Below are 27,171 nucleotides of genomic sequence, written 5' to 3' on the forward strand. Positions count from 1 at the left end.
TCGGATCGTCACTTTTCCACAATAGATCAATTTCAAACCGCTCTCCCGTTCTCTTCAAAGTTTTTACTATGATTGAATTCGCTCTTTCTTCTGCACTAGATTTCACCATCTTTGTTGCCTTCACTCCGAAATCTTCCGTTGAAAAATAATTTCGCATCATCTCGTCCATGCAATCGTCTCCTTTATGAACCATCAGATGACTAGATTCGCAGTCATAGGTTGCTTTGCCCATGCCGAAAATTATGAAACCCAGCTTCGTGTAAATAGCGATTGGCTCATCTGGTTTACGCATCTTTCGATCTATCGGTACTATTAGATGACTATGGTTCAAACCTATTAATATAGATGGGCGAATATTTTTATAGTTGTCCATCTCGATATTACTCAGGTACGGATATTCTGCCTTCATTTGTTCCACATCTAGGCTTTGAACTGGTAAATCCAAATTTCGTTTCGTCCTTACATCGTTCAGTTCGTATTCTTTATTATTCCTCCCAGAAATTGTCACACGAACTCTTTGGCTGTAGGACTCTGTATTTTCAATGTCATTTGTCCACTTCATTGTTAACGGGTCTCTTACACCTTTCAATTTCAATTGCTCTGCCATATTTTCTTCCATCAGAGTTAAAGATGATCCAGGGTCCAAAAAGGCAAAGGTCGTTATTTTCTCCGATCCATTTCTTAAAATAACTGGAACAACTTGATAATACAGTTTTTGTGTACAAGGCCACAATTGATGGTGATTTAATATCGGATTTCTAGACACGTTATTTTCATTATTATGAGGTTGATTCCATTGAATTTGAACAGGATTGCGTTGTTCGTTCATCTGATTTCTCGGTTCTGGACGGTTGTTTCGGGCAGGTACAGCATGACGTTGTTCTCCTGGCTGATGGTTTCGAGAATCTTGTATTCCAACTCTTCTGATGATTTTTGCGATAGGTTTCAGCCATTCATTGAGATCTTTCAAATTAACTATTTGGTCGCCGTTCTCTTGGTTATATTCCGACCATTGGTACTGGAATATCATCGGCAGTTTTTCAACGATCTCGTTAACCAATCGCGGATCGTTCAAATATTCGCCATGGTTTAAATTAGTCATATTAATTACCAGATTTTCCACGGATTCTGCAAGTTCCGTAATCTGCGAATGCCTGTTAACTCGGACTTTCAAAATGTCCTTTAGGAAATCCTTGTATACAAGATCTGGTCTACCGTAAGTCTCATCCAAACGTTCGATGATAGCCGGAACGTTTTTTGGGTCCATTAACAGCGGTCGTATGCGTCGCTCGGCTTCTCCTTTCACATATTGTTGAATTCTTCGCAAATTCTCGAAATTCGAAAATTTTGTATCCTTAGTCTAATGTTTTCTTGAATAGAGGCCATTCCTTAGGTTTGCCATCAAAATAGGGTAATGGAACTAGCGTATCACGCCGTAACACAGAGTTCGTGGTCTCGTCCGTCATTTTTGGTTCTTCAGTCTTAATAGTCATTTCCTTCAGTACATTTATTAGCTCCTGAATTAGCGATTTTTCGGCTGTATCGGATGTTTTTGATGATGATTCAGGAACATTTTTCGAGGAACACTTGATGCAAAGCCATGGTTCATCTGGTCCCGGTTCGCGAGTCAGCTTCGCACAATTCAAATGGAACCATCTGTCACAGTCATCACATTGAACCATATTATCCGCCAAATCTGGTTCATTGCACAATCTGCATGCGCCATTCTTATTTTCTACAAAAACCTTCTTCCTTGTCGCCATGTTCGACAGCAAACAAATTCCTCCTCTCGTCGTTATTCGAAAAAATATTTGCTGGGTTGCTGGTTTATTCGATATCGTTTAACCCAACGATGCGAGAGGGCTCTAAAAACTAACTGGAGTGATTTAAAAATCGAATTGCGCTATTGAAAATAGCATCGATGCGGTGAAACAACAACTTTTGACAGCTAAACTGCATCTTGAGCTTCTGAAATTGTTTTGCTGACATTCTATTCTGACTTGTAAACCCCTGTAAGCAGGAACAGTTTATGCATTATAACCCAAAGCAGAAACAGTATAAGCATTAAACCCAAAACATGAACTTAGTGACAAGAACCATCGTTCTTGTCAACAAAGGACAAACGTAACTAGCTGAGTTAAAACAATAACTTTCCAACATACAACCCGGAACCAAATGTGAGAAACCCATAACTTCTTTGAAATATAAATAAAACCTACTCCGATCATGGCAGGTCAGATTCGTTCGGACTGTCAGGATAGGACTATGCCCATCCAACATCTATCGACTTCTCATTTAAAGAGTTTAGTTATGTCCCCCTACCCAAGGTAAGGCCTCTAAACTCCAACGTTTCTGTAGTATCGTGATAAAGCACGTCTTAACTCCTCGTAGTTCCACATGCGATTGCTCTTTTATTATTTATCCATCTTTTACGGACGTCACACGAAGCGTAAACTTTGGCGTAAACTGAATTTCAGCCATACAACCCTATAATCTTTTGACAGGAAGTTCACACTCTCCCATACAAATCAAGCGTAAACTTTTTGAGTTTACGCCTCGTGTGACGTCCGTATTTCATCTGTCAAGCAACATAACAAGGTTTATATATACAACGTATCTATAAGGTTGCTATACTACAATTTCGAGTAAGGCAGCGGTCTAATCTTGTTGCGCGCAACATTGTTGCTCGGAAACATATCGCTGAGGTGGTCTATGAATGTTGCTTGCAACATTTCGCTTTGACATTGTTTAGCGTCAAAAAATTGCTAATTAACAGCTCAAAGTTTATTTTTTATCATTCACTTGTTGAATAACGTGTTGAAAAAAACAAAATATACACCAAACAATGTATTATAAATGCTTAAAATCCAAATTTAGCGGATGTCAACAAAACGCACACTGCTGCTGTGTCATTTCATACACCCGATCATCATGACCAAGGTAAATAAAAAATGTTGCCAGACAAAAATCAAATTGGATTGAATTTGGCATGCAACAAAGTTGCGCTAGCTGTCAAAATCCATACATTTCGCCAGCAACAATGTTGCGAGCAACAAGATTAGACCAGTGCCTAAGGGAAACCTCCTAAAGGTTTCTATGATCGCCTGGACGATCAAGTGTCGAAAGTCCGCTTCGAAACAGTATCCACCTCAGTTCATCTTAATTCGGCAAACGATGACGAAGGCCACTCTAGCCAACGCGAGTTCAAAGTTACTACATGGCAACCGCCTCAAAAAACGAACATACCGTGACTACCTATAAACATACCACAAGGCATATTTCATATATCTTTTGAGATTATGAGATTATTAGATGATGAGATTAATAGATTATGAACTTACAAATATTGGATTACTTGGTACAATTATGTTAAATAGTTTTAAGTACCAGAGTTTTGTTTGTAAAATTTATATATAGTTTTATCAGGACTTTATAAGATAACTTGTATATTATGTGCTTTTTCATAATCGCTTTGCATTCCACTTAAAGATAATCGTTCGAATTATCAATCAGCGCTAGGAAAATATTATCTAGTCTAGTGCGTAAAAAATCGTGTTACGTTTGAGTAGATTTTTTCAGTTGAAATTGACGTAAGCCATGTCTTGGAAGTAATAGTGTAAAACAACTATTTTTGCGTCTCTAATTTTCTAAATCTCTTAGCGTGATATGTAGTTAGTTATTTTATTGCAGCAATAATACCGTACTAGTCGAATATGTAACATATATCAATACGAAACGTATACGAACAATTACCAATAGTGATAAACATAGGGTCTGGTGGTACAGTCGTCAACTTGCACGACTTAACAACATGCCCGTCATGGATTCAAGCCCCGAATAGACCGTGCTCCCATACGTAGGACTGACTATCCTGCTATGGTAACAATAAGTCACTGAAAGCCAAGCTCACTTCACTAGTGGGTACAGACAGGCCTTGACCGACAACGGTTGTTGTGCTAATGAAGAAGAAGAAGATAAACATTACCAGCAGTTTTATTCTTGCATTTCTGAAACGGGAAACACTCATAAACTGTAAAAACATGTTTTTAATCTGGCGCATTAATACTATACTGGCTATACTAGCGTTACGATTAAAGTGAATATTAAAATGCAATACAAATACATACAATAAGAATATATTCACGCACGGTCCTACAAAAAGTTTTTGAAAGCAGCCGTATGATTACTACCTTCGTGGACGCCTGTTCATCTAGCATATTTAGATTTCAGTTGGTAGCAATTTAAACAAATGTGAGCTGCACGCTAGGAATTTGTGACTTTCACACTTTAACTTCAGTTTTTCATGTATGTTTACAACATTCTTAAAGGTATTGGCACCTGTCAACACATACTGTACCGCTTGATCAACATAGGGTTATTTATGGGGATTTTGTACGATTAACCACGTTTTACTATTTCATCCTTGTAGTTTTTTTGCTCGATTATGTTCGTATGTACAGTTCATTATGACCTTTGCACATATATAAAGATATTCTTGCCGGTGTGTTTTGATGTACGTTATAATTAACCGATAGGGAGATTAACAGCGCTCTCTTTACTATTCCGGATTACAGGGTTTCGAATCATATAAGGGAATAGTTCAATCACTTAGGGGAATGTTGCAAATCGGTAGGGGAATATTGCATGCAAGCTGTGGATGTTTGCAATCACTTAGGGGAGTTTTGCAATCGATTAGAGCAGGGGTCTCCAAACTTTTTGATGAGCGGGCCACATAGGGGGCAAACATCGTGGGTGAGGGCCAATCGTAGTTAATCTTTAGAAAAAATATGAATTGTGTCGGGGGGGGGGGGAGAGTGTTGGCATGAGAAAAAAACTAACACATCTTTTTATGTTTGATGGGCAATGTAGAACTCGATTATTTACTTTATATTGTTTATCTATTCATATTATTTTCATTTTTATATGTTGATGTAAGTTTATACCACTCTACTAATGAGTATATCAATGCGAGCGATGGAATTGCTTCTTGGATCCTGTTATCGCTGTCAATTCAGGTTTGAGATTTGACGTTCCTATTAATAATATTGATTCCATATGTTTGTCTGTCAAATTTGATCTTAAGCTATTTTTCACATATTTCATACGTGAAAATGTTTGTTCGCACAAATATGTTGTTCCAAACAACGAAATATATCGACAGGCAAAATCCTTCATCGTTGGGGAATCGGTTTTTGGTAAAAAATTATAAAATTCAATTAAACCTTCTTTAAACTTGTCCTTCAAATAGTCGTTTACTTGCATTTCTATAATTTCCATTTGCAACTCATCGGGACAATCCTCAACAACAGCTTCAAATGGATTTCGAAAAATTCTTATTTCTGAAGCTTTTTCTTCTTGTTGCAAACTATTGCAACAGCACTCTTTCTTTCGCCCGTAGTAGTATTTGGTATTAAAAAACAAGCGTTTTCTTAAGCAGTCTATATTATTATTTTATTGCGACGCTTAAAATCAATCGCTTGACTCGGGCTACCACGAAGAGTGGCCTTCCGTCATTGCCTTAGCCACGACGTTCGGGAGCCTTTGAGCGATCGGGAATATTCGGCTCGATCGGTATCGGATGCCTCCCACATTACGCGTTTGTACCGCGCTCTGTCGGGAATCACGGTAGATAACACCGACAGATCGAATCTAACGTTAATTATTATTAACACTTCTACTTCAGCAAACCTATCATTAAACTGGGTTTGTAGTTCACGTAAAAGATAACTAGCGTAGTCAACTGGAAACTCTACGTTTGTTTCTTCTTGAAATTTCTGACACTCCGGAAAATGCGTTAATTTTTTTATTTGTAGTTGTTCTATAAACAATCTGAGCTTTAATCTGAAAGCTTTTATATGCGTGTATAGGTCAGAAATAAGATTATCTTGCCCTTGATGTTTTAGATTGAATACATTTAAACGATTTGTAATGTCCGCAGCGAATGCCAATTTCCATATCCAGTTTTCATCACGTAGCAATGGTTCTTGTTTGCCCTTGACATCTAAAAATTCAATTACATCCTTTCTTAATTCGAGCATTCTGGTCAAAAGTTTTCCACAGCTTAACCATCTCACTGCTGTGTAATAAGGTAGATCTTGATAATCTGCATCATTATCTTTCAACATGTTTCTAAATTGTCGATGATTCAGACCATGTGACCGAATAAAATTAACTATTTTAACCACTGGTAGAAGAACGCAGCTAATATCTAAATATTTAGCACATAACGCTTCTTGATGAATCATACAATGCACAAACATAGGCTGCGGAATTTTTCTTTTTTTGCACTCTTCTTTCACTTGGCCTACCAAACCATTCTTAGTACCACTCATATTTCTTCCTCCATCAACAGTTACCCAACTAAGGTTACTCCATTCTAAATTGTACTCTGAAATAGTGTTAAGCAGTTTGTTGAAAATATCTTCCCCGGTAACAGTGTCATACATGCTATGTAAGGCAGCCAATTCTTGTGTTACTTTCATGTTTTCATCCACTCCTCTGATGAACACAAGAAGCTGGGATGTTGATGAAATGTCCAACGATTCGTCCATTGCAATTGAAAAATATCTAAAATTGGTTGCATGTGTTTTAACTTTACGTTTGACGTTTAACTGTTCGGCCGCACTTTCGTCGCGCTCCGTGATTTTTCAGTAATTTTCTTGTGTTTTCTGCGTCGCATCGCATTGTTGCCTATTCTACGGACTATTAAACTGCTTCACATCATCGTTGCGTGTTGGCGAATTGTTTAGTTGCACCGCAACAGTGGTTTCCTGCTGTTTTTTCCTGCTCGACTTAGCAGTGTTGTGCTGTGATTACGCGTGATTTCGCGATGGCGGCTATTTGCTTCTTGTGTGCTGAACCGCTAGAGACCACCGGCTGCATCATCTGTTGTGCATATTGTGACGCTACGTTCCACCGCGGCTGTTGCAAATTGCCCCTCGAGCTGATTGACGCAGTATTGTCCAATGTCGACCTGCACTGGAGCTGCATTGGCTGCACTAACATTCTTAAAAATCCGCGCTGCGGTTCGGTAAAATAAATAGGCGCCCAGGTCGGTTTTCAAGCCGCCCTCACCTCAGCTGTAGCAGCTATCGGCAAGCTCGTTGAGCCTATTGTCGCCGAAGTTCGCAGTGGTTTTACCCTCCTTCAAACTGCATCCACGCCTCACATTCGGAATCCTGATCCTCGACCGGCTACGGGTAGAAAGCGGAGGCGCGTAATCGAGGATTCGGCATCTCCTGGTGTAAACAGAATTGTAAACAATCGCGGTAACATCCTTTGTGCCGCGTCATCGCCAAACGCATACACCAATACCACGATTGCCGCCCAGCCGGCACCTACACAACCTCATGAACTGGTGGGAACCGATCCGTTATCATCACCGCTACAAGCTGCACCTCGTGAGCCATTCACAGATAGGATCTGGATCCGCCTATCCCGCTTATCAACAGCCGTCACTGTGGAACAAGTGGTCGCTTCTGTAAAGCGTCGCTTAGCCACCGATGACGTTATAGCGTATTGCCTGCTGAGAAGAGGGGTTAGTGTGGACAGCATGAATTGGCTTTCATTCAAAGTGAGAGTCCCGGCTATCCTTCGAGATGCGGCACTCACACCATCCACTTGGCCAGTCGGTATCGGTGTACGTGAGTTTTTTCCATCCCGTCAACACGACCACCAAACCTCATCTCCTATAGCCACCCGAAACCGCTTTACAACACGCACACCAGCTACTAGTACTGATCACCGCTACACCACACGCACACCAACAACGACTCACCGTTTAGCAGCACGCACGTCTACTCCACCTGGTCCTGAAACAACATCATCACAACAGTGTCACCCCCCGGTGAATGATACCTTGGAAGCACCCAACTCAACACTTGTTTCTGGACCGCCCCAAAACCACCGCGCTTCATCTCCGCACCTGCACCAGTCTACAATCGATCGCTTTTTTCTCAACTAGACGAAGTTCCGCTCATTGCACGCAACAAACACGCCAAGCCTCATGCTCTGAAAACACAGCTCAATTGACTTACCGTATACCCGCTTTATCCAACCACCACAATGACAACGCTACCGCTGAGTATTTAAGCTACTATTATCAAAACGTTAGAGGTTTGCGCACTAAAACAAAAGAATTTCACCTAGCTGTATCGGAGGCTGACTTCGACCTTATCGCCCTCACGGAAACTTGGCTTGTTGACAACATTCCATCTGCTCTTCTCTTCAACAACAACTTCTCTGTTTACCGCTGTGATCGCTCTCTCAGCGGCTCTAGCTCTCGCGGTGGTGGTGTTTTGCTAGCCGTTTCTAACGCATACGAATCGATAGAATTACCTTCCCGTGATCGTTCTCTCGAGTATATTTGTGTGCGCGTCACCTGCAATAACGCACATCTGTACGTCATGGTAGTATACATTCCACCGCAGCTTAGCTCCGAGATATCGACTCTTCGCTCTCTACATTATTGTATCAGCGGCTTCACTCTCACACTGAAGCCTTCGGATCTTCTTCTTCTTCTCTTTTTGAGGTTATACCCCGGTTCGGTACACGGAGTCCAGCTTCCTGGGCCCTCCGCCACTAGTCCGTGGTTGCGTTTTACTGCGAACCTCTTTAGTTTAGGACCAGCTACTAAGGCTATATGTCCTCGGATCTGATGTTTGTTATTGGCGATTTCAATCAGCCTAGCATAAGCTGGTCCACAGCTGATCCTTCGTCCTCGCCAGCATACTCATCAATCACGCACTATGAACCAACTGCGCGCTCACTGGCCAACAACACCTTTGTGGATGGATTTAAATTTAACGGATTAGTGCAACTTAATCACATCAATAATTCGCACGGACGCATGCTTGACCTGCTCTACGCTAACAATGCTGCAGCTAAATTGTGTTCGCCTGTCTTTCCAAGTGTTGTTCCGCTTGTACCTCTTGACTCCTATCACCCGGCGTTTGACTTCAATATACGTATTGTTCCGTTGATAACGGAAGATGAAGAGGAGAGAGAGAGAGGGAAGGCATCGTGCCATACGGAACGGACGACATTTGTAGTTGACGGTATGCACGTACGTATGTATCGATACAATAAGTCGAGCAAAAGCGCCGGTCGGTGTATTGGTGTACGTGTAGTATTTTTTGGCAAGCAAGTGTGAGAGCAAGAGCACGAGGCTAGAAACAGGCGAGCAGGTAGAAACGCGTATGCGATGAATTTATACTGGTAGTGGTAAGAGCGAGCGGTGAATTTCGAATTGAAACGGCATTCTGTTTGTAGCAATCGGCTTAGCCAGACGCAAACGCAGCGGTGTTAAGTTAGTCAATAAAGCGACACAAAAATCAAACTTTTCTTTCGTATCCACTGCTTCCCAGAGCAAATTATCCATTGGTCCTTCGAACCGGATCTTAGAAAAGTGTTAGAAGTGTGCAACATGATGACTAGAACATCGAAGTCTGCGAAGGAGAAGCCCGATGAGGAACATGCGGAAGAGTTGCAATCTATTGAGATTGATCCGGACGCGCATGGTTTTATGCGACAAGCAGCAATCGACGAGGTGGTGAGAATAAGGGACACTTTGCTAAAGGCCACTGACGAAGGGAGCGAATTCTCCAACGCACGGTTGAGAATATTTCAAAGGTCAGTGGAAGGTGCAAGTGTACAATTTCTCGATCACCATCAACGTTTGTTGAAAAGCTTATCAGCGAGTGATCGTCAGAGTGAAACCGCGACTTACCAGGAATTCCGTGTTCTATACGAGGACACAATGACGGAATTGGAGTCAACGTTGGAAGGCCGATCGCCGCCTGTGGTTGAAAAGAAAGAACCAGAAACAATACCGGTGCAAGCGAGTGCGCCTGTAGTGGTGCATACTTCGTTGCCTCGTGCCATTCCATCGTTCAGCGGACGATATGAGGATTGGCAAAAGTTTAAGGTAATGTTTCGGGACGTGGTTGATAAAACCAACGAAGAACCACGAATCAAGCTCTATCATTTGGAAAGAGCTCTAACGGGTGAAGCATCAATGATAATTGATGCAAAAACGATCAGTGATGGAAATTATGATCATGCATGGAAATTGCTCGAAGAAAAGTACGACGACAAACGACGGATAGTGGACTTGCACATCAAGGGACTTTTGGATACGGAAAAGATGAAGCAGGAAAATTATGAGTGTTTGCGTGAACTGGTGACGGGTATAGAGACACATGTTGCGAATCTGAAGTTTCTTGGTGAGAGTTTTGATGGTCTGAGTGAGAAATTTGTGGTGTACATTATTTCACAGTGCTTGGACAATGAAACGCGTAAACAATGGGAGTCAACTGTATCACGGAACGAGTTCCCGAAATACGAAGACACTATAACTTTCCTGAAGAGTCGTGTATCAGTACTTGAGCGTTGCAAGTGTAGTGGTAAATCGGAGAAACAAAAGAATTTCGTCGATAAACCCGGTCGTTCTGGATATAGGGCAAATACGGCTATCATTGAGCAAAAGTGTGCGGTTTGTAAGGCTGCACATGAAACGGAAAAGTGCCCCGAACTAAGCAAATTGAATGTGAAACAACGAGGAGCGTTGCTCAAGAAAAAAGGGTTGTGTTTTGTTTGCTTGAAGTATGGTCATTGGAGAAATCGGTGCAAGTCACAGATCAAGTGTGAAAGGTGTTCGGGTTTTCATCACACAATCATGCATTACGATCAAGCGGAGAGTGTAGTGAATCAAACAGCATCCGATGAAGTGCCAGATTCCGATGTAGCAGTGTTTAGTGTGAGCCAACACTCAAGGGTTTCAACGTTGCCGAGAGTGCGTGTAATCTTACAAACAGCTCTAGTGAACGTAATAGCCAATGGCGGAGGGTTAGTGCGTTGCCGAGCATTGTTGGATAGCGGCTCTCAGATAAGCTGCATAACATGGCAGCTTGTGAATAAATTGGGGTGTCGAATGGTGAATACTAACATGCCAGTGTCAGGGATCGGGAACGTTAAGTCACCAGTAAACAAGTGTTGTTCGGTTATTGTAAAATCAATGTGTAGAAACTTTACTGTGGACTTGCGTTGTCTTGTGTATGATGAAATAACGGGAACCCTTCCAGCGTCGTATTTCTGTATTGATAATCTGAAAATACCAAGTGATCTTGACTTAGCTGATCCTGACTTTAACAAGCCGGCGTCAATAGATTTGCTTATTGGCATGGATCGTTTACCTTTCATCATGAAGTCAGGGTTCGTCAAACTCTCGAATGAACTTCCAGTTGTGATGGACACTGAATTAGGATGGGTGATTGGTGGCTGTATCGACAGCAGTGACAATGGTGAAGGTGTGCATACGAACATAGCAGTTTCTGATAATTTAGATCAGTTATTGCAAAGGTTTTGGGAAATAGAAGAGGTTTCTAACGAACAGTGCGTTCAAACGGAAGCGCAACAATGTGAAGAACATTTTAAGAAAAGTCATCATCGCGATGTGGACGGTAGGTATATCGTTCGGCTTCCATTAAGGGAAACAGTTGACAAACTTGGCAACTCACGTTCGATGGCTTTGCGTAGATTTTTTGCTTTGGAAGCTCAGCTAAGTCGCCGTCCAGAAGTGAAGGAGCAGTATTCCATGTTTATGGAGGAATACAAGGCTATGGGCCATTGTCGCGAGGTAAATGAGTCGCTCGATTTAGCTGAAGTTAAAAGGTGGTACCTTCCTCACCATGCAGTTTTGAACCCCAGCAAGAATACCACCAAATGCCGGGTTGTATTTGATGCATCGGCTAAAGTGAATGATATTTCATTAAATGATGTTATGATGACGGGTCCCACTGTGCAGGCTGATTTATTCTCCGTTCAGCTGAGGTTTCGGATGCACAGATACGTGCTGAGTGCTGATGTTGCCAAAATGTTTAGGCAAATCAAGGTTGACCCGAGGGATACGCCCTTACAAAGAATATTTTGGCGAGCTGAGCCATCAAGTCCTATCCGTGTTTTTGAATTAACAACTGTAACTTACGGGACTGCTGCAGCCCCTTTCTTGGCAACGAGAACCTTGCTACAGTTGGCTGACGATGAACAGCTACGGTTTCCGTTGGCTAGTCGTGTAGTAAAGGAGAACTTTTACGTGGACGATGGACTTTTCGGTGCGAACCATGTGGAACAGTTGTTAGAGGTACAGCGTCAGATTGTTCAATTGTTTGATTCAGCTGGGATGCATTTGCACAAGTGGGCGTCTAATTCTGAAGTGTTGTTGAGTGAAGTGCCGAAGGAAGATCGAGATTCATTTACGGTGTTGGGCGAGAGCAAGGCAAATGAAATAATAAAAACTTTGGGTATCAAGTGGAATCCTGCTACGGATGAATTTATTTTCATCACCCCACAGATATCGGAAAACTCGGCCCCAACGAAAAGAGAAGTGCTTTCAGCATTGGCCAAAATTTTTGATCCTCTTGGCCTCATTTCACCAGTGATTGTGATTGCTAAAATGTTAATGCAAGAGTTGTGGAAGGCACAGCTTGGCTGGGATGACAAGGTGGATGATTATCTTTTGCTTGGATGGACGAAATTTCTTGCTGCGTTACCAAGAGAGAATCAAATACGTATTCCGCGTCAAATGGTGAACGATGCCTTCTTCGAGTTGCATGGGTTTGCAGACGCTTCGGACAAAGCATACGGTGCTTGCGTGTACATTCGGTCGGTTAACGGACATGGTAGTGCTGAGGTGCGTTTAGTGACAAGCAAGTCTAAGGTTGCTCCTCTGAAACCTACTTCGATACCACGAAAGGAACTGATGGCTGCGGTGCTTCTGTGCCGATTGACGATCAAGGTTGTGGATGCTTTGTTTAGAACAACGTTTAGAAGCATCAACTTATGGTCCGACAGTCAGGTGGTGCTTGCCTGGTTGAAAAAACCTTTAGATCGTTTGGAAGTGTTTGTACGCAACCGAGTAGCAGAGATCACGTCTCATCGCGAGTTTACATGGCGATACGTTAACACAGCAATCAACCCAGCGGACATCGTGTCAAGAGGACAGTTGGCTTCTGAACTTGCCGACAACGAGCTTTGGTGGAACGGGCCAGCATTCTTGAGAGAATGTACGGTAGAAGTTGAGCCGGTAAGGGATCTTCCTGAATCTGCCATTCCGGAACTACGCTCGGAGATTAAAATTCATGTGGCAATGACCAAGGAGGAGTTTCCGTTCTTATTCAGGTATGAGTCATTTCGTAAGGTTCAAAGAATAATGGCATATATTTTACGATTCGCAGACAACACCAGGCGTCTGAAGGAGAATCGTATCAAGGACTCTACCTTGCGAATTACAGAACTACGAGAATCGTCAAAACGGATTGTAGGATTAGTTCAGCGGATGGAACTATCGAGCATTATAGCGGCAGTTAAAAACGGTAGCCGCAATCATCGTTTTGCGAATTTGAACCTGTTCTTAAAGGATGGTTTGCTAAGAGTGGGTGGACGTCTGCAACATTCTCAGCTACCATACGAAAGCAAGCATCAATTGTTGCTGCCTAATACGAGTGTGATTACGAGCAGAATCATCACTATGATACATCGTGAGCATCTGCATGTGGGGTGCTCGGGCGTTATCAACATTCTACGACAACAATACTGGTTGACGAATGCGCGGTCCACGGTGCGCAAGGTTCTCCGAGGATGTGTAACCTGTTTTAGAGTCAATCCAACGACTGTAAGCCAACAGATGGGGGACCTTCCTTCGTATCGTGTGAATGCAGCTCCGACGTTTGAACGTGTTGGTCTGGACTACGCAGGACCAATTTTGCTTCGATCAGGAATACGGCGGGTTTCCTCATCGAAGGGTTACATTTGCATATTTGTATGCATGGTAACCAAGGGAATACATCTGGAGGCTGTCGAAAATCTAACGACGGAAGCGTTTCTGGCGGCTTTTAAAAGGTTTGTGTCACGTAGAGGAATACCACAGGAGGTATTTAGTGACAACGGCACGAACTTTGTAGGTGCGAATGCGGAGATTCGAGAGATGCGAAACGCCTATAAGAAAGCTGTTGCAGCTCAGGGATTTGTTGAATTTTGTCAAGCAAGGGAGATCAGTTGGAAACACACCCCTCCTAACGCTCCACATTTCGGTGGAATTTGGGAGAGTGGGGTTAAAAGCGTAAAGGCGGTGCTCAAAAAGGTGTACAAGACAGCGTCGTTAACAATCTTTGAATTCTATACCTTACTATGTCAGATTGAAGCGATTTTGAATTCTAGACCACTGTACGCGCATTCAAGTGATCCACACGATCTTGAATGTTTGACACCAGCGCACTTTATGATCAATCGACCCTTGGTAGGAGTTGCGGAGCGCTCGTATATAGACGTTACGGAAAATAGATTAAATAGATGGCAGAGAATTCAGCAGTTGAGGGATCAATTTTGGACAAGATGGTCAAAAGAATATTTAAATGAATTACAAGTGCGAAGTAAATGGATCACAAAACAGGCTAATCTTAAACCAGATATGTTAGTGCTGATGAAAGAGGATAATATGCCACCTCAGTTGTGGAAAATGGGTCGAATAGTTAAGACATATACAGGGCCTGACGGTTTAGTAAGGGTAGCAGAGGTGTTCACGAAGGGTGGAACATACAAACGGCCAATACATAAGATAGCGCCTATCCCAGGGTTAGAAGAGTAGTTAGACACTTCTTGTGTGGGAGTATGTTCCGTTGATAACGGAAGATGAAGAGGAGAGAGAGAGAGGGAAGGCATCGTGCCATACGGAACGGACGACATTTGTAGTTGACGGTATGCACGTACGTATGTATCGATACAATAAGTCGAGCAAAAGCGCCGGTCGGTGTATTGGTGTACGTGTAGTATTTTTGGCAAGCAAGTGTGAGAGCAAGAGCACGAGGCTAGAAACAGGCGAGCAGGTAGAAACGCGTATGCGATGAATTTATACTGGTAGTGGTAAGAGCGAGCGGTGAATTTCGAATTGAAACGGCATTCTGTTTGTAGCAATCGGCTTAGCCAGACGCAAACGCAGCGGTGTTAAGTTAGTCAATAAAGCGACACAAAAATCAAACTTTTCTTTCGTATCCACTGCTTCCCAGAGCAAATTATCCACGTATTAACTCGCAATTCGACCCGACGCAATTCGACGACTCGACAAAACTCGACGACAACCGCATATTATCGTTATAACTTTGCTAAAGCTGACTATGTGAAACTGAACGACATGATTTCAATGTTTAACAATAGCTTTCATTGTTCCAATTTTATTTCACTTGACGAAGCAGTATGTTCATCTCGTCCTTCATGCTGCAAGCCTTTGTTGTATGCGTCCCCGTTCAGCGTCTTAAACCTAACCCCCCCTGGGCGGACCGCACACTCAAACGACTCAAACGTGTAAAAAGAGCTGCTTATCGTCACTACCAAACGCGCCGCTGCCAAAGATCTCGCTCGATCTACTTTGACACGCACTCTTTATACTGCAGCTATAACAGGTTTCGATATCGCAGATATTTGAGTAAAATCCAACGTAACCTCTGCAGGTGGCCTGACTCGTTTTGGCGCTTCTACCACAGCAAAACAAAATCCACGCATACACCGAAATCCATTACGTACAAAGGAGCAACAAGTGCCAACACTAATGAAATGTGCAATCTCTTCGCGGATCGCTTCGCAGATTGCTTTTCACCGGCCATGAATGATACCGATACCATTGATGCTGCTCTCGTCAACACTCCGGCTGGCGCAATTAACATGAGCACTCCTTTCATCGACAGTGAGATCGTTTTATCTGCCCTAGCGCAACTAAAGCCTTCCTTCGCTCCTGGACCCGACGGAATTCCTTCTACCGTGCTGAAACGCTGTCAAACGACAGTAGCACCTATCCTTGCAAAATTGTTCAATGCATCGCTAGCCAATGGCTACTTTCCCAAAACATGGAGGAAATCTTGGATGGTTCCTATTTACAAAAAGGGCGACAGGACAGATGCCATCAACTACCGGGGTATTACATCTTTGTGTGCCATTGCCAAGGTGTTCGAACTGGTGATATACAAACATCTGCTACATGCATGCCGCAGCTACCTAAGCCCGTATCAACATGGATTCGTGCCAAAAAAGTCGACTACCACGAACCTGGTTGAATTTGTAACCTATTGCACTAGTCAAATTGATGCCGGAGCTCAAGTCGATGCAATTTATACAGATCTGAGAGCAGCATTCGACTCTCTTCCGCACGCAATTCTTCTCGCTAAACTCGACAAGCTAGGAGTTCCCAGCTCGCTCGTACAGTGGCTTAAGTCTTACCTAATTAATCGCACATACATCGTGAAAATTGATAAACACATGTCCAAAGAAATAGTCAGCAGCTCGGGTGTGCCACAAGGAAGCAATATTGGCCCGCTTCTCTTCATATTGTTTATCAACGATGTTACCCTCGCTTTACCTCCCGACAGTATCAGTCTGTTTGCCGATGGCGCAAAAATTTTTGCGCCTATTCACAACACAGGTGATTGTACATTCCTGCAAGACTGCATCGAAATTTTCTGTTCGTGGTGCAAGCGTAATGGACTGACTATCTGCATCGAGAAATGCTACTGTGTGTCTTTTAGTCGATGCAGGAGCCCAGTGACTGGGACCTACTTCATGGACGGCTCTGCAGTTAATCGACAGAATCATGCCAAAGACCTGGGCGTTCTGCTTGACTCTAGTTTGAACTTTAAAGAGCATATCGATGACGTTGTAGCCAGAGGAAATCAATTACTTGGCGTGGTTATCCGGACAACTAATGAATTCCGCAACCCCATGTGCATCAAAGCTGTGTACAACTGTATCGTTCGTTCGGTTCTGGAATATTCGTGCGTAGTCTGGAGCCCAACTACCGCTTCTTCAATTGCTCGACTTGAGGCGATTCAACGTAAGCTCACGAGATATGCCCTACGCCTACTTCCCTGGCAGGATCGCAATAAATTTCCTCCGTATGCTGCGCGGTGCCGTCTTCTAGGCCTTGAACCTCTTTCGGTTAGAAGACGCAATGCACAGTGCTCTTTCATCGCTGGATTGCTAAATGGCTCTATCGACTCATCGCCTTTGTTGCATCTATGCACCATCCCGAACACTTAGGTCTAGAGAAACTCTACGGCTCGCTCAACCCCGTTCCAGTGCTGGTCGGTCTGACCCTATGTTCCGCATGTCGGCTGTCTTCAACACTGTCTCGGATTGCTTCGACTTCGACATCTCAACTCAGTGCTTCAAGGAACGTCTCCGGCTTTTGCCGTGGCCGCAGTGAATTGCGATGTAAATCTTATTTTAGCTATGTATTTTTCTTTCTCAATTGAACTGTTTCATCTTAATTAGGCCATACGGCCCGTTGAAGATTAAATAATAATAATAATAATAATAATAATAATAACTTGATTCATAAAATTTTCACCAATATCTTCGACACGACGAGCCGTGGTATTTGGACTCAGTGATATATTTGTAAATTTTTTAATCATTTCTGGGCACAGTTCTTGGACCACTTCCAACATGCACTCCTTCACTAATTCACCATCAGTAAATGGTTTACCTCTTTTAGCCAAAATATATGCCACTTTGTAACTGGCGTTAGTTACAGATTCGTTTTCATTGGCTAATTTGCAAAACAGGACCTTTTGCGATGAAAGTTGGTGGTGTAACTTAGAAAACTTTCCGTTGCGTTCTTTTCCCTGCAACTGACCATATTTATCCTCGTGTTTGCTTAGGTAATGGCGATGCAGGTTATAATCTGGTTAATCCCACTATTTCGGATAATTTATTTTCCGCGTTTCGGTGTAACTTTCAAACCTTTAATATTTACCAGCAGTTATTCGTTGTGTAGCAAAATTGAAAGAGAGCTTTATTTACGACAATCACTGTTATTTATAAACTACTCGATCGAGCCGAACACTCGAAATTGAACGAACAATGTTCGTGTTTCGTTAAGCACGATATGAAGTGACAGGGCTGTGCCTGAACATCCTCCCCCCCCCCTTGACGAATGTCAACAATCCAAACAAAAACAATCAAAATAAACGGAAGTTATGTGCATGTGCTCTCGTCGGCCTCTGCCACAAGTAAGATACAAATTTTTGTTATCGGACGAGTTACGATACCTTTTGATGTTTTCAGTGTTACTACCCGTGTCAGCTTGTCGTCTCCGGTGTGCACATGTACGATACGTGCGAGTGGCCAACGGGTTGGGGGGAGGAAATCATCCTTCAGGATGACCAGTCTGCCAGGTAAGATGCTGTCGTTCCTCTTCGACATGGTGTTATCACGTTGCATCTCTTGCAGGTATTCCGTCGTCCAGTGCTTCCAGAAGCGCTGCACCATTACTTGCCACTTCTGCAAGTCGCTGAGGGTGCAGGAACGAAGATGGGTGTAGTCCGGCTCGGGGACAGCATGCATCGATGTGCCCACGAGGAAATGCGCTGGGGTAAGTGCCGATAGCTCGTTAGGGTCGTCTGATAGGTAGGAGAGGACGCGAGTTCATCGCCGCCTCAATCTGATGTAGGACAGTTGTGTAGCCTTCGTAGGATAGTCGCGTGCTGCCTAACTGCCGAAAAAGGTGTCGCTTGGCGGTCTTCACAGCTGCTTCCCACAATCCGCCGAAATGTGGCGCCTTGGGAGGGGTGAAGTGCCAATTGATGCCGCGGTTAGTGCAATCTGTCACAATTAGATGTAGCTGCTGTTCATCGCGAAACATTTCGAACAGCTCGTGAAGCTCCCTCGCCGCGCCTTCGAAGTTTTTCCCGTTGTCCGAATGTATGTGTGCCGGTAAACCGCGTCGTGCTGTGAATCTGTGTAATGCAGCTAAAAAACCAGCAGTAGTTAGATCACTTACCAGCTCCAAGTGTACGGCCTTAGTGGAAAAACAAACAAACACGCAGAGGTAGCATTTTCCCGGGGAGGCTCGTTTATGGGCTGGCTTCAGGTATAATGGACCGGCGTAATCCACTCCGGTAACACTAAAAGGCCGGCTGGGAGTGATGCGCTGCGCTGGAAGCTGTCCAAGTTGTTGCTGCTCAAGTGTCGGTCGCTGCCGAATGCACCGAAAACAATTCTGCACAATGTGCTTAACAAGATGCCTTCCATCTAACGGCCAAAACTCTTCGCGAATTCGAGATAAAAGCAGCCTTCCTCCTCCATGACGAAGCTCCTCGTGTTGATACTTTGCGATCAATTGCGCGAACGGATGTTTCTTGGGAAGCAAAACAGGATGCTTAGCTTGGTAGGGAAGTTGAGATAGCCGTAAACGTCCACCTACACGGATAACCCCTTGTTTGTCAAGGAATGGACTTAGTGCCCGTAAAGGTGATTGCCTCATGACTTCGTTTCCCTTTTTGAGCTGCACGAGTTCAGCTGAAAATGCATCCTGCTGTGCTAGGCGGCTTAACACAGTGTTTGCTGTTTCCATGTACTCGGGTGTGACGATTAAAGGTGCGGGGTGCTGTGCTGCTGTTCGCTGAGTGCGTGCCTTTTCCTTAGCGTTACGTGTGAAGCGAATGCAGTATGATACGATACGCAGCAATCGCTTGTAGCTAGAACATAACGCAAACCAAGGGTGATTAGTGGTTGTGTTTACAACGGCAGCACTCACCTGGCGATTCTCTAGATTCGTTTCGTTGGCTGGTTCCGGGTTAGAGTTGGGCCAGATGGAAGCGGGCAAAGATAGCCAATCCGGACCGAAGCTCCACAGTTTGCTTTTCAGGAAATCAGCGGCTGACATGCCTCGTGAACCCAGGTCAGCAGGATTAGACGCGCCGGGTACATGTCTCCACTGCCGCGGGTGTGAGTAATGCTGCACTTCAGATACCCGGTTAGCCACAAACGTTGCCCATGTGTTGGGTGTGGCGCTGATCCAGGTTAAGGTGATGGTGGAATCCGACCAAAAGAAAGATTCTGCAACGTTGATCCCCATCGCCTTCTTTACTCGGTGATGCAGGTGTGCTCCTAATACAGCAGCGCATAGTTCAAGGCGGGGTAGTGTGACGCGCTTGAGCGGTGCCACACGCGATTTGGAAGAAAGCAACGTTATGCGAATCTGCCCACCTTCGCCTTCACAACGCGCATAAATGCAGGCTCCATATGCTGCCTCCGATGCATCACAGAAGGTATGTAGCTGAATACGCGCACCAGGTAGAAGCGCATAACGACTAACCTTGAATTCAGAGATGAGTTGCCAATCCTCTTGTATTGTTTTCCATTTCTTACAGATAGTATCTGGAACATACTCGTCCCAACCAGCTTTCTGCAACCATAATTCCTGCATCATCATCTTGGCCCGAATGACAATCGGGGAGATCAGGCCCAGCGGATCGAACATGCGAGCTACGTTGGATAGAATGGATCGCTTTGTCGGAATGGACACATCACTGGATATTGCGGATTCGAAGGATAAAACGTCATGCTCTGGCTCCCATGAAACACCAAGAGCCTTTACCGTCTCGTGTGGTAAGAATTGCCGCGCTGACTGTGTGCCGATTTGATCCGCATTTAAACCGGCGAGCACCTCGAGCTGATTGGATGTCCACTTTCGCAGCTCGAAGCCGCCTTTGGCGAGCAATTGAGAAAGCTCGATTCGCAACTGGCGAGCATTTCCGATGGAATCAGCACCACCGATGAAATCGTCAACGTAGAAGTTAGTTTTCAAAGCAGCTGCAGCATTGGGACAAGAGGCGCCCTCATCGTTTGCAAGCTGCAGCAATGTTCTGGTTGCCAAGAATGATGAGGGGGCTAAGCCATAAGTAACCGTATTCAGCTCAAAATATTCGATTGGCGAGTGAGGCGAAAATCGAAAGCAAATGCGTACAAATTTCCGGTCGTTAGGATGGAGCAATACTTGTCGATACATTTTCGCAATATCTCCAACAACGGCTACCTTATATGTGCGGAAGCGCAAAATTATGTCGAGCAGATCGTCCTGCACGACAGGGCCGATGCATAACGCCTCGTTTAGCGAAAAGCCGGTGGACGTCTTAGCTGAACCATCAAATACCACGCGAACCTTTGTTGTGGAGCTAGCGGCTTTGAACACGGGATGGTGAGGCAGATAATACGCGCGTTCGTCGTCGGAGGGATTTTTTATGCGTGACATGTGCCCAAGCTCCAGATACTCACGCATGAAATCATGGTACGCCGCTTTTACGTTTGGATCTACGATTACGTTTGGTAGCCTTAATGCTGCTGCCTTTGAAAGGCCAAGCTTATCATCGAATTCTGCTTGTTTAGGTAAGCATACCATATAACGACCAGCTTCATCTCGCTGTGTTGTATCTTTGTAAAATTGCTCACATTTGCGATCCTCAGGAGAATAGCCATCGTTAACCTGTAGTTCTTCCACTTTACAGAAACGCTCTATTGATTCTTCTAGTGAAACCATACACACCACGGATGAAGTGTGAAAAGTATTGGATGTTGCTGGCTGAGAGGTAGATGCTGATCCACTCACGACCCAGCCAAATACGCTCTCCATCAGGACTGGTAGATTCGATGACATTTTATATTGCGCCCTGCTTACAAAGAACGTGTGATAGTGCCGGGCACCGAGAATAATGTCGATCGGTGCCGACTTCTCGAAATGGGGGTCGGCGAATATGATATGTGGCGGTAATTTCCAGCTGCTGGTGGGCACATCATGTGCGGGCAGGTCAGCAATAAGCTTCTCGACTATCAAAAACTCAACGTTAATCGCTTAAGGGCTCGCTCGGGATGATACCGTGGTGCGCATCGATTTCCGCACCGGGGTGGACGATTGACCAGCACCAATCAGCGTGATATCGACCGTGCCCGATTTGATACCTAGCCGGTTAGCAAAACGGCTACTCATTAAATCTGGCTGGGAGGCACTATCTAAAAGTGCGCGTGCAGGATGCATTATGCCATGTGCATCAACAATGTTTACTAGTGCAGTTTGAAGCAGAACTTGTTCCGTAGTTTGCCTCAATGCTGCTGCATAAGCGCGTTGCGTGTTTGCCGTGTGATCGTCTGTGTTGTGTGTGTTGCGTACGGAAGCATTTTGCGCAGCTGACGTGTTCGCAGTGGAAAATGTGCCGTAATTTTGTGAAGAGTGTAAAAGCGAGTGGTGTGTTGAATTGCAGTGTCTGCACTTGTATTGCGATGAGCAATCACGCACACGGTGATTGTCGCGCAAGCAATTCAAGCACAATTTCAGTGTCATTGTGTTTCGGTACCGTTCCTCCGGTGACATTTGCATGAAACGGGGGCATTTCGTTAAATTGTGATCGGAGTGGCATAAAGGGCATGTGCGTGTGTCGTGTGATGTTGACGGAAAGCTTGCTAAGCGCATAGGCGGAGCATGTTTATGTGCGTAGTGCGTTTGGTTCACGGTAGGGGGAGCTTCGGTAATGTTTACCTGTAGGGTTTCCAACACTCGCATACGGCGCTGTAAAAATGCGATTAATCCTTCGTAACTAGGATTTTGGCTAGTTGAGGCATTTTCCTCCCAATCTCTTAATGTGGAGGTAGGCAATTTTGTGCACATTAAGTGTTCTAACAAGCAGCTCCATGCCTCCGTTTTTTCGCCTTGATGATTGAGCGTTTTCTTGTGACGTTCGAACTCGTCCACAAGATGGTGAAGGGTTGATGCACTCTCCTTCTTAACGGTGGCCATACCAAAAAGCGCTTGAAGATGCCGTTTCTTTAACAAATACTCATTCGAGTATCGTTCGGTGAGCATTTGCCATGCTAGCTCGTAATTGGCTGCGCTGATCGTGATTGCTTCGATCACCTTTGCGGCCTCGCCTTTCACGGAAGCTCGTAAATAATGAAACTTTTGTATCGGTGGTAGTTTTCGTGAATTAATCCCTCCGCATGTAATCACCATCGAACTCAGGAAGTGAGATGGTGGGAAGCTTTATCCCTGCCAACGGGTTAGTGTTTGGTGTTGTGCTTGCGGATCGCGGAGCGTGCACCCGTTTAGCCTTTAAATGGGCTTCAAGGCGTATCAAACGCGAGCCAAAATCGTCTCGTGACGCGGCATTGTGACTTATCACTTCCTCGGTGGCCGCCGCATCTTCCAATTTGGCCTGAATTGCTTCCAAATCAAATCAAAAATCCAAAGCTTCTGGACCTTTGCAATGCGAATGTTGATTTCGATTGCATCCCGTTCCGGGTCAAATTCTGCCAAAAATTGTTCGTGCTTAGCCAATACTGCTAGTAAAACTATCCTTCTGGACGACAAAACGTTTATCGGAGCAGTCATAGTGCGGTTTGACAAAAAACGCTAAATTTCGCGGACACAGTGAACTTGGTCGATTGTGAGGCGACTAAAGCACAGTTACACGCGCGCAAAACAGTGATTATCGCGAGAATAATTAAGATTCAGAAAACCAGATTCGTCTTAATCCTGGTCACGGCACCAATGTTTAATCCCACTATTTCGGATAATTTATTTTCCGCGTTTCGGTGTAACTTTCAAACCTTTAATATTTACCAGCAGTTATTCGTTGTGTAGCAAAATTGAAAGAGAGCTTTATTTACGACATTCACTGTTATTTATAAACTACTCGATCGAGCCGAACACTCGAAATTGAACGAACAATGTTCGTGTTTCGTTAAGCACGATATGATCCCCGCTGCGCAAATTCGAGCAGTTTCCAGCGCAGGAAATGTACCAAAATCTGCGCTGGCCAGCGCAGATTTTGGCTGGTCTCCCGCGCTGGACTTCAGCGATTCCTGCGCAGGGTTAGCGCCATCTGTTGGCGAAATGGACGAACTATTTATGGCGGTGTAGCAAAAAAAAACGGTCAAAAAATTTAAAATTATTGGCGTCCATTTTTTCGTCCGCTTCTTCTCCCTCCCTCAACCTGCCTTGCCTAACTTGCGCTTCTGCCCGTGCCTTCCGCTGATTGGGTGTTGTGGTGTATGCGTTGATTCATTTATGTGCATTGCGGTTGTGTATTGTTATTGGTGGGTGTTAGCATTTATTAATTAGTGTGTGACCTTGAGACGCTGTAATGATGGTTTATTTTATTTCGCGCCGCTGCTGATGAGACCATTCGATGCCCCTGCCAATTGAGGGTGAAGAAGCCTATTTAAAACAAGCGTAGGAGAACGTCTAACACTAATCTAATATTTTTTTATTTGAACATGTTTGATGCTTCAATGACAATCTAAGCATCATGTAGCACAGTGTATAGTGGCAATATTTTTTTTAATGTGCCAAAATATGTCTCTAGTTTTCGGGTCTTGACACACGCACACACACAGCACGGGGAAAGTGACCGTTCATTATATTATGTCGCGATCCTCGCCCGGCGCTTTGGATGAGGATGCGCTGCAAGATAGCTGAACCAGCAATCCGATAAGGTAGCCGTAACCGATCATGCGGAAGGGAGGGGGGGGGGGATTGGTGTTGAGTGCGCGCTCGCGTGCGCGCTTTCGGGGGTGCGTGCTGGCGTGTGCGCGTACGTTCATGTGTGCGTGTGTGCGTGTGTGTGTGTGTGTGAGTGCGTGCGTGCTGGCGTGCGCGCGTTCATGCATGTGTGCGTGCGTGTTTGTGTGTGTGTCTGTATGCGTGCGTGCGGAAACCTCAAATCTGTTTGATTCTGATGCGTACATTTTCATCCATAGCGGTTACAAAGTCCATGCATTTTCAATCTTGCTACCTGAGAGACAACACAACCATTAGATTGGCACCACCATCTTTGCGATCGGTTCTGCTGTTGGGGGTGTTAAAAAGACACACGATCGAAGCAAACGTGCATGTGATACGTAGCACATTTCTTTTCAATTCAGGTAGGCTAGTGGAAACAAAAAATGAAATAAACTCATACAAAAGAGAATGTCTGTCCGTCCAGAATCTGGCGGCTTGTTGGCTTGGAGTCAGTATCATGACGCCGTGCGGCCGGCACTGCCTTGAAACGGGTAAGGCTCGGTAGGTTCATGTCCTTTGGTCAATTGTATTCCGTGCATTTGTCGCGCCACGGCCGCAGACCCGGCAGCAACAAAGTCAAGATAAACTCTTCCCCGGTACGGATGGCGCTTCAAAGTTCTTTTTTTTATTATTATTCTTGTCATTACGGCCTACGCGATCATGTTGGCCTTTTCATGACTTGACGTACACGTAGCCGGATAGTCAACCCTTGCTACGGCGGACGGTTCATACGCGGTTAGAACCCACGACGGGCATGCAGATGTGCGGAATGATGGCGGTGCCGCGGGCCCACTCCTATCCAGCGTGCAACTTGCACACTGCCACACTGTCTCCTGCCCGGTGCATACGCAGCAGGCAGGAGGAAGTATGCACCTCCACAACAAAAAAAAAACACCGTCATGAACCAGCGGCGGATCTAACGGTAGGCGGACTAGGCGGTCGCCGAAGATCTCTAGTCTGTAGTATGGCGTATGTTTACAAGTGGACAGAGTATTAGCGACAAGGGACCCCGAAAAGATGGTCGTTGGGGTCCCGTGGCTGGAGAATCATTTGAACTCATTGCGCTTTTTTGATTTGATTTGTGAAAATGCAACTTCTTCGCCGCAATGTTTGTTAACGGTTTTTTTAAGCGCCACAACAGTTCGCGACCATTGACCACACGCGTGAAAGAGATAGCGCTATGGAGGGAAAAAGCACGGACGACGGCTGACAGCGATTGGCCGTCTGATGCACTAACACATCCAAACCTTCGACAGCGCGCACAGGCGAGGGGTAAGAGGCAGAGCCAGGGTCGGGTAGCTCGACTGGCTGCTTGACAAATTTGCCGTTAGAGAGAAAAGGAAGGCATGATAAAATTCTCCGAACGCCTTGATTTGTTCCGTCGCTTTGCGCAGCGGGGATTTTGGTACATTTTCCGCGCTGAAATCTGCTCGAATTTGCGCAGCGGGAGCATCATGTAGCACGATGTATAGTGGCAATCAATTTTTTTTTTTTAATGTGCCAAAATCTGTCTCGAGTTTTCGGGTCGCGACACACACACGGACATACACACGCGGCATACAGCGCGGGGAAAATGACCGTCTACTCTATCATGTCGCGATACCCCACCCATTCCGGCGCTTTGAATGAGGATGCGCTACAAGATAGCTGAACCAGCCTTTCTTCCGATAATGTAGCCGTAATCGATCATGCGTGAGGAGGGGGGGGGGTGGTTGTTATGGGGGGGGGCGTGCTCGCGTACGCGCTTTTGTGGGTGCATGCTCGCATACGCGCGTGTGTGTATGTGCGTGCGTGCAGGAACCCCAAAACTGTTTGATTCTGATGCGTGCATTGTCACCGGCTGCGTCTACACACTCCATGCATTCTCAGAAAACGCACTGTACGCCGCCCGATCGATTACCGCTACCTAGGAGACAATACTACCATTGGATTGGCACTACCATCTTTGCGACCGGTTCTGCTGTTGGGGACATTAAAAAGACAAACGATCGAAGCAAACGTGCATGTGATATGTTGCACATTTCTTTCCAAATCTGCTAACGGATGCAAGTGGAAACAACATTTTGAATTGAATCCATACAAAAGAGGATTCTGGATTTGTTCATTACGGTGCGCGTATGGTGCTGCACCTGTCCGTCCAGAATCTGGCGGCTTGTTGGCTTGGAGTCGGTATCATGACGCCGAGCGACCGGCACTGCCTTGGAATGGGTTCGGCTCGGTAGGTTAATGTTTTGGTCGTTTGCATTCCGTGCATTTGTCGCATCACAGCGGTAGCCCGGCAGCAACAAAGTCAAGACAAACTCTTCCCGACTGTCATGATAAGTCTTCTTATTATTATTATTGTTATTACGGCCTACGCGATCATGCCGGCCTTTTCAGGACTTGAGTACCACGTAGCCGGATAGTCAGCCCTTGCTACGGAGGACGGTTCATACGCGGTTAGAGCCCATGACGGGCATGCTGTTGAGATGTGCGGAATGATGGCGGTGCCGCGGGACCGCTCCTATCCAGCGGGCAACTTGCATACTGCCACACTATCTCCTGCCCGGTGCAGGCAGGGGTAAGGATGCACCTCCACATTAAAAAAACACCGTCATGAACCAGCGGCGGATCTAACGGTAGGCGGGCTAGGCGGTCGCCGAAGATCTGTAGTCTGTAGTATGCCGTATTGTTACAGGGTTTACCCAGCCAATCCGGCATCGTCAAAGCGTTATCGGTCGCCGTACATACTTTTTCGGGCGACGTAAACCCTCAATTGGGCACTGTCATTTCTATTCGAGCCTTGTGAAGTATGA

General features: G+C 45.0%; 1 protein-coding gene across 1 annotated transcript; it reads right to left on the bottom strand.

Moving 5' to 3' along the window:
• Positions 1-19,469: 19,469 nt before the first annotated feature.
• On the bottom strand, positions 19,470-21,478 carry LOC121600813. Its single transcript, XM_041929582.1, has 2 exons — positions 19,580-21,478; positions 19,470-19,520 (listed from the first exon to the last, which is right to left on the bottom strand). The coding sequence occupies exons 1-2, from the start codon at positions 21,476-21,478 to the stop codon at positions 19,470-19,472; spliced, it is 1,950 nt and encodes a 649-aa protein (XP_041785516.1).
• Between the last annotated feature and the right edge of the window lie 5,693 nt (positions 21,479-27,171).

Source organism: Anopheles merus, unplaced genomic scaffold (genome assembly GCF_017562075.2).
Source record: "Anopheles merus strain MAF unplaced genomic scaffold, AmerM5.1 LNR4000007, whole genome shotgun sequence".
NCBI lineage: Eukaryota > Metazoa > Arthropoda > Insecta > Diptera > Culicidae > Anopheles > Anopheles merus.

Bases quoted from the DNA above. Each gene is read 5' to 3' on its own strand.
- LOC121600813 (XM_041929582.1), bottom strand. From the start codon at position 21,478: ATGTCATCGAATCTACCAGTCCTGATGGAGAGCGTATTTGGCTGGGTC. The intron at 19,521-19,579 runs GTGAGTGCTGCC...GTTATGTTCTAG, and splicing joins CGAATCTAGAGAATCGCCAG to CTACAAGCGATTGCTGCGTA.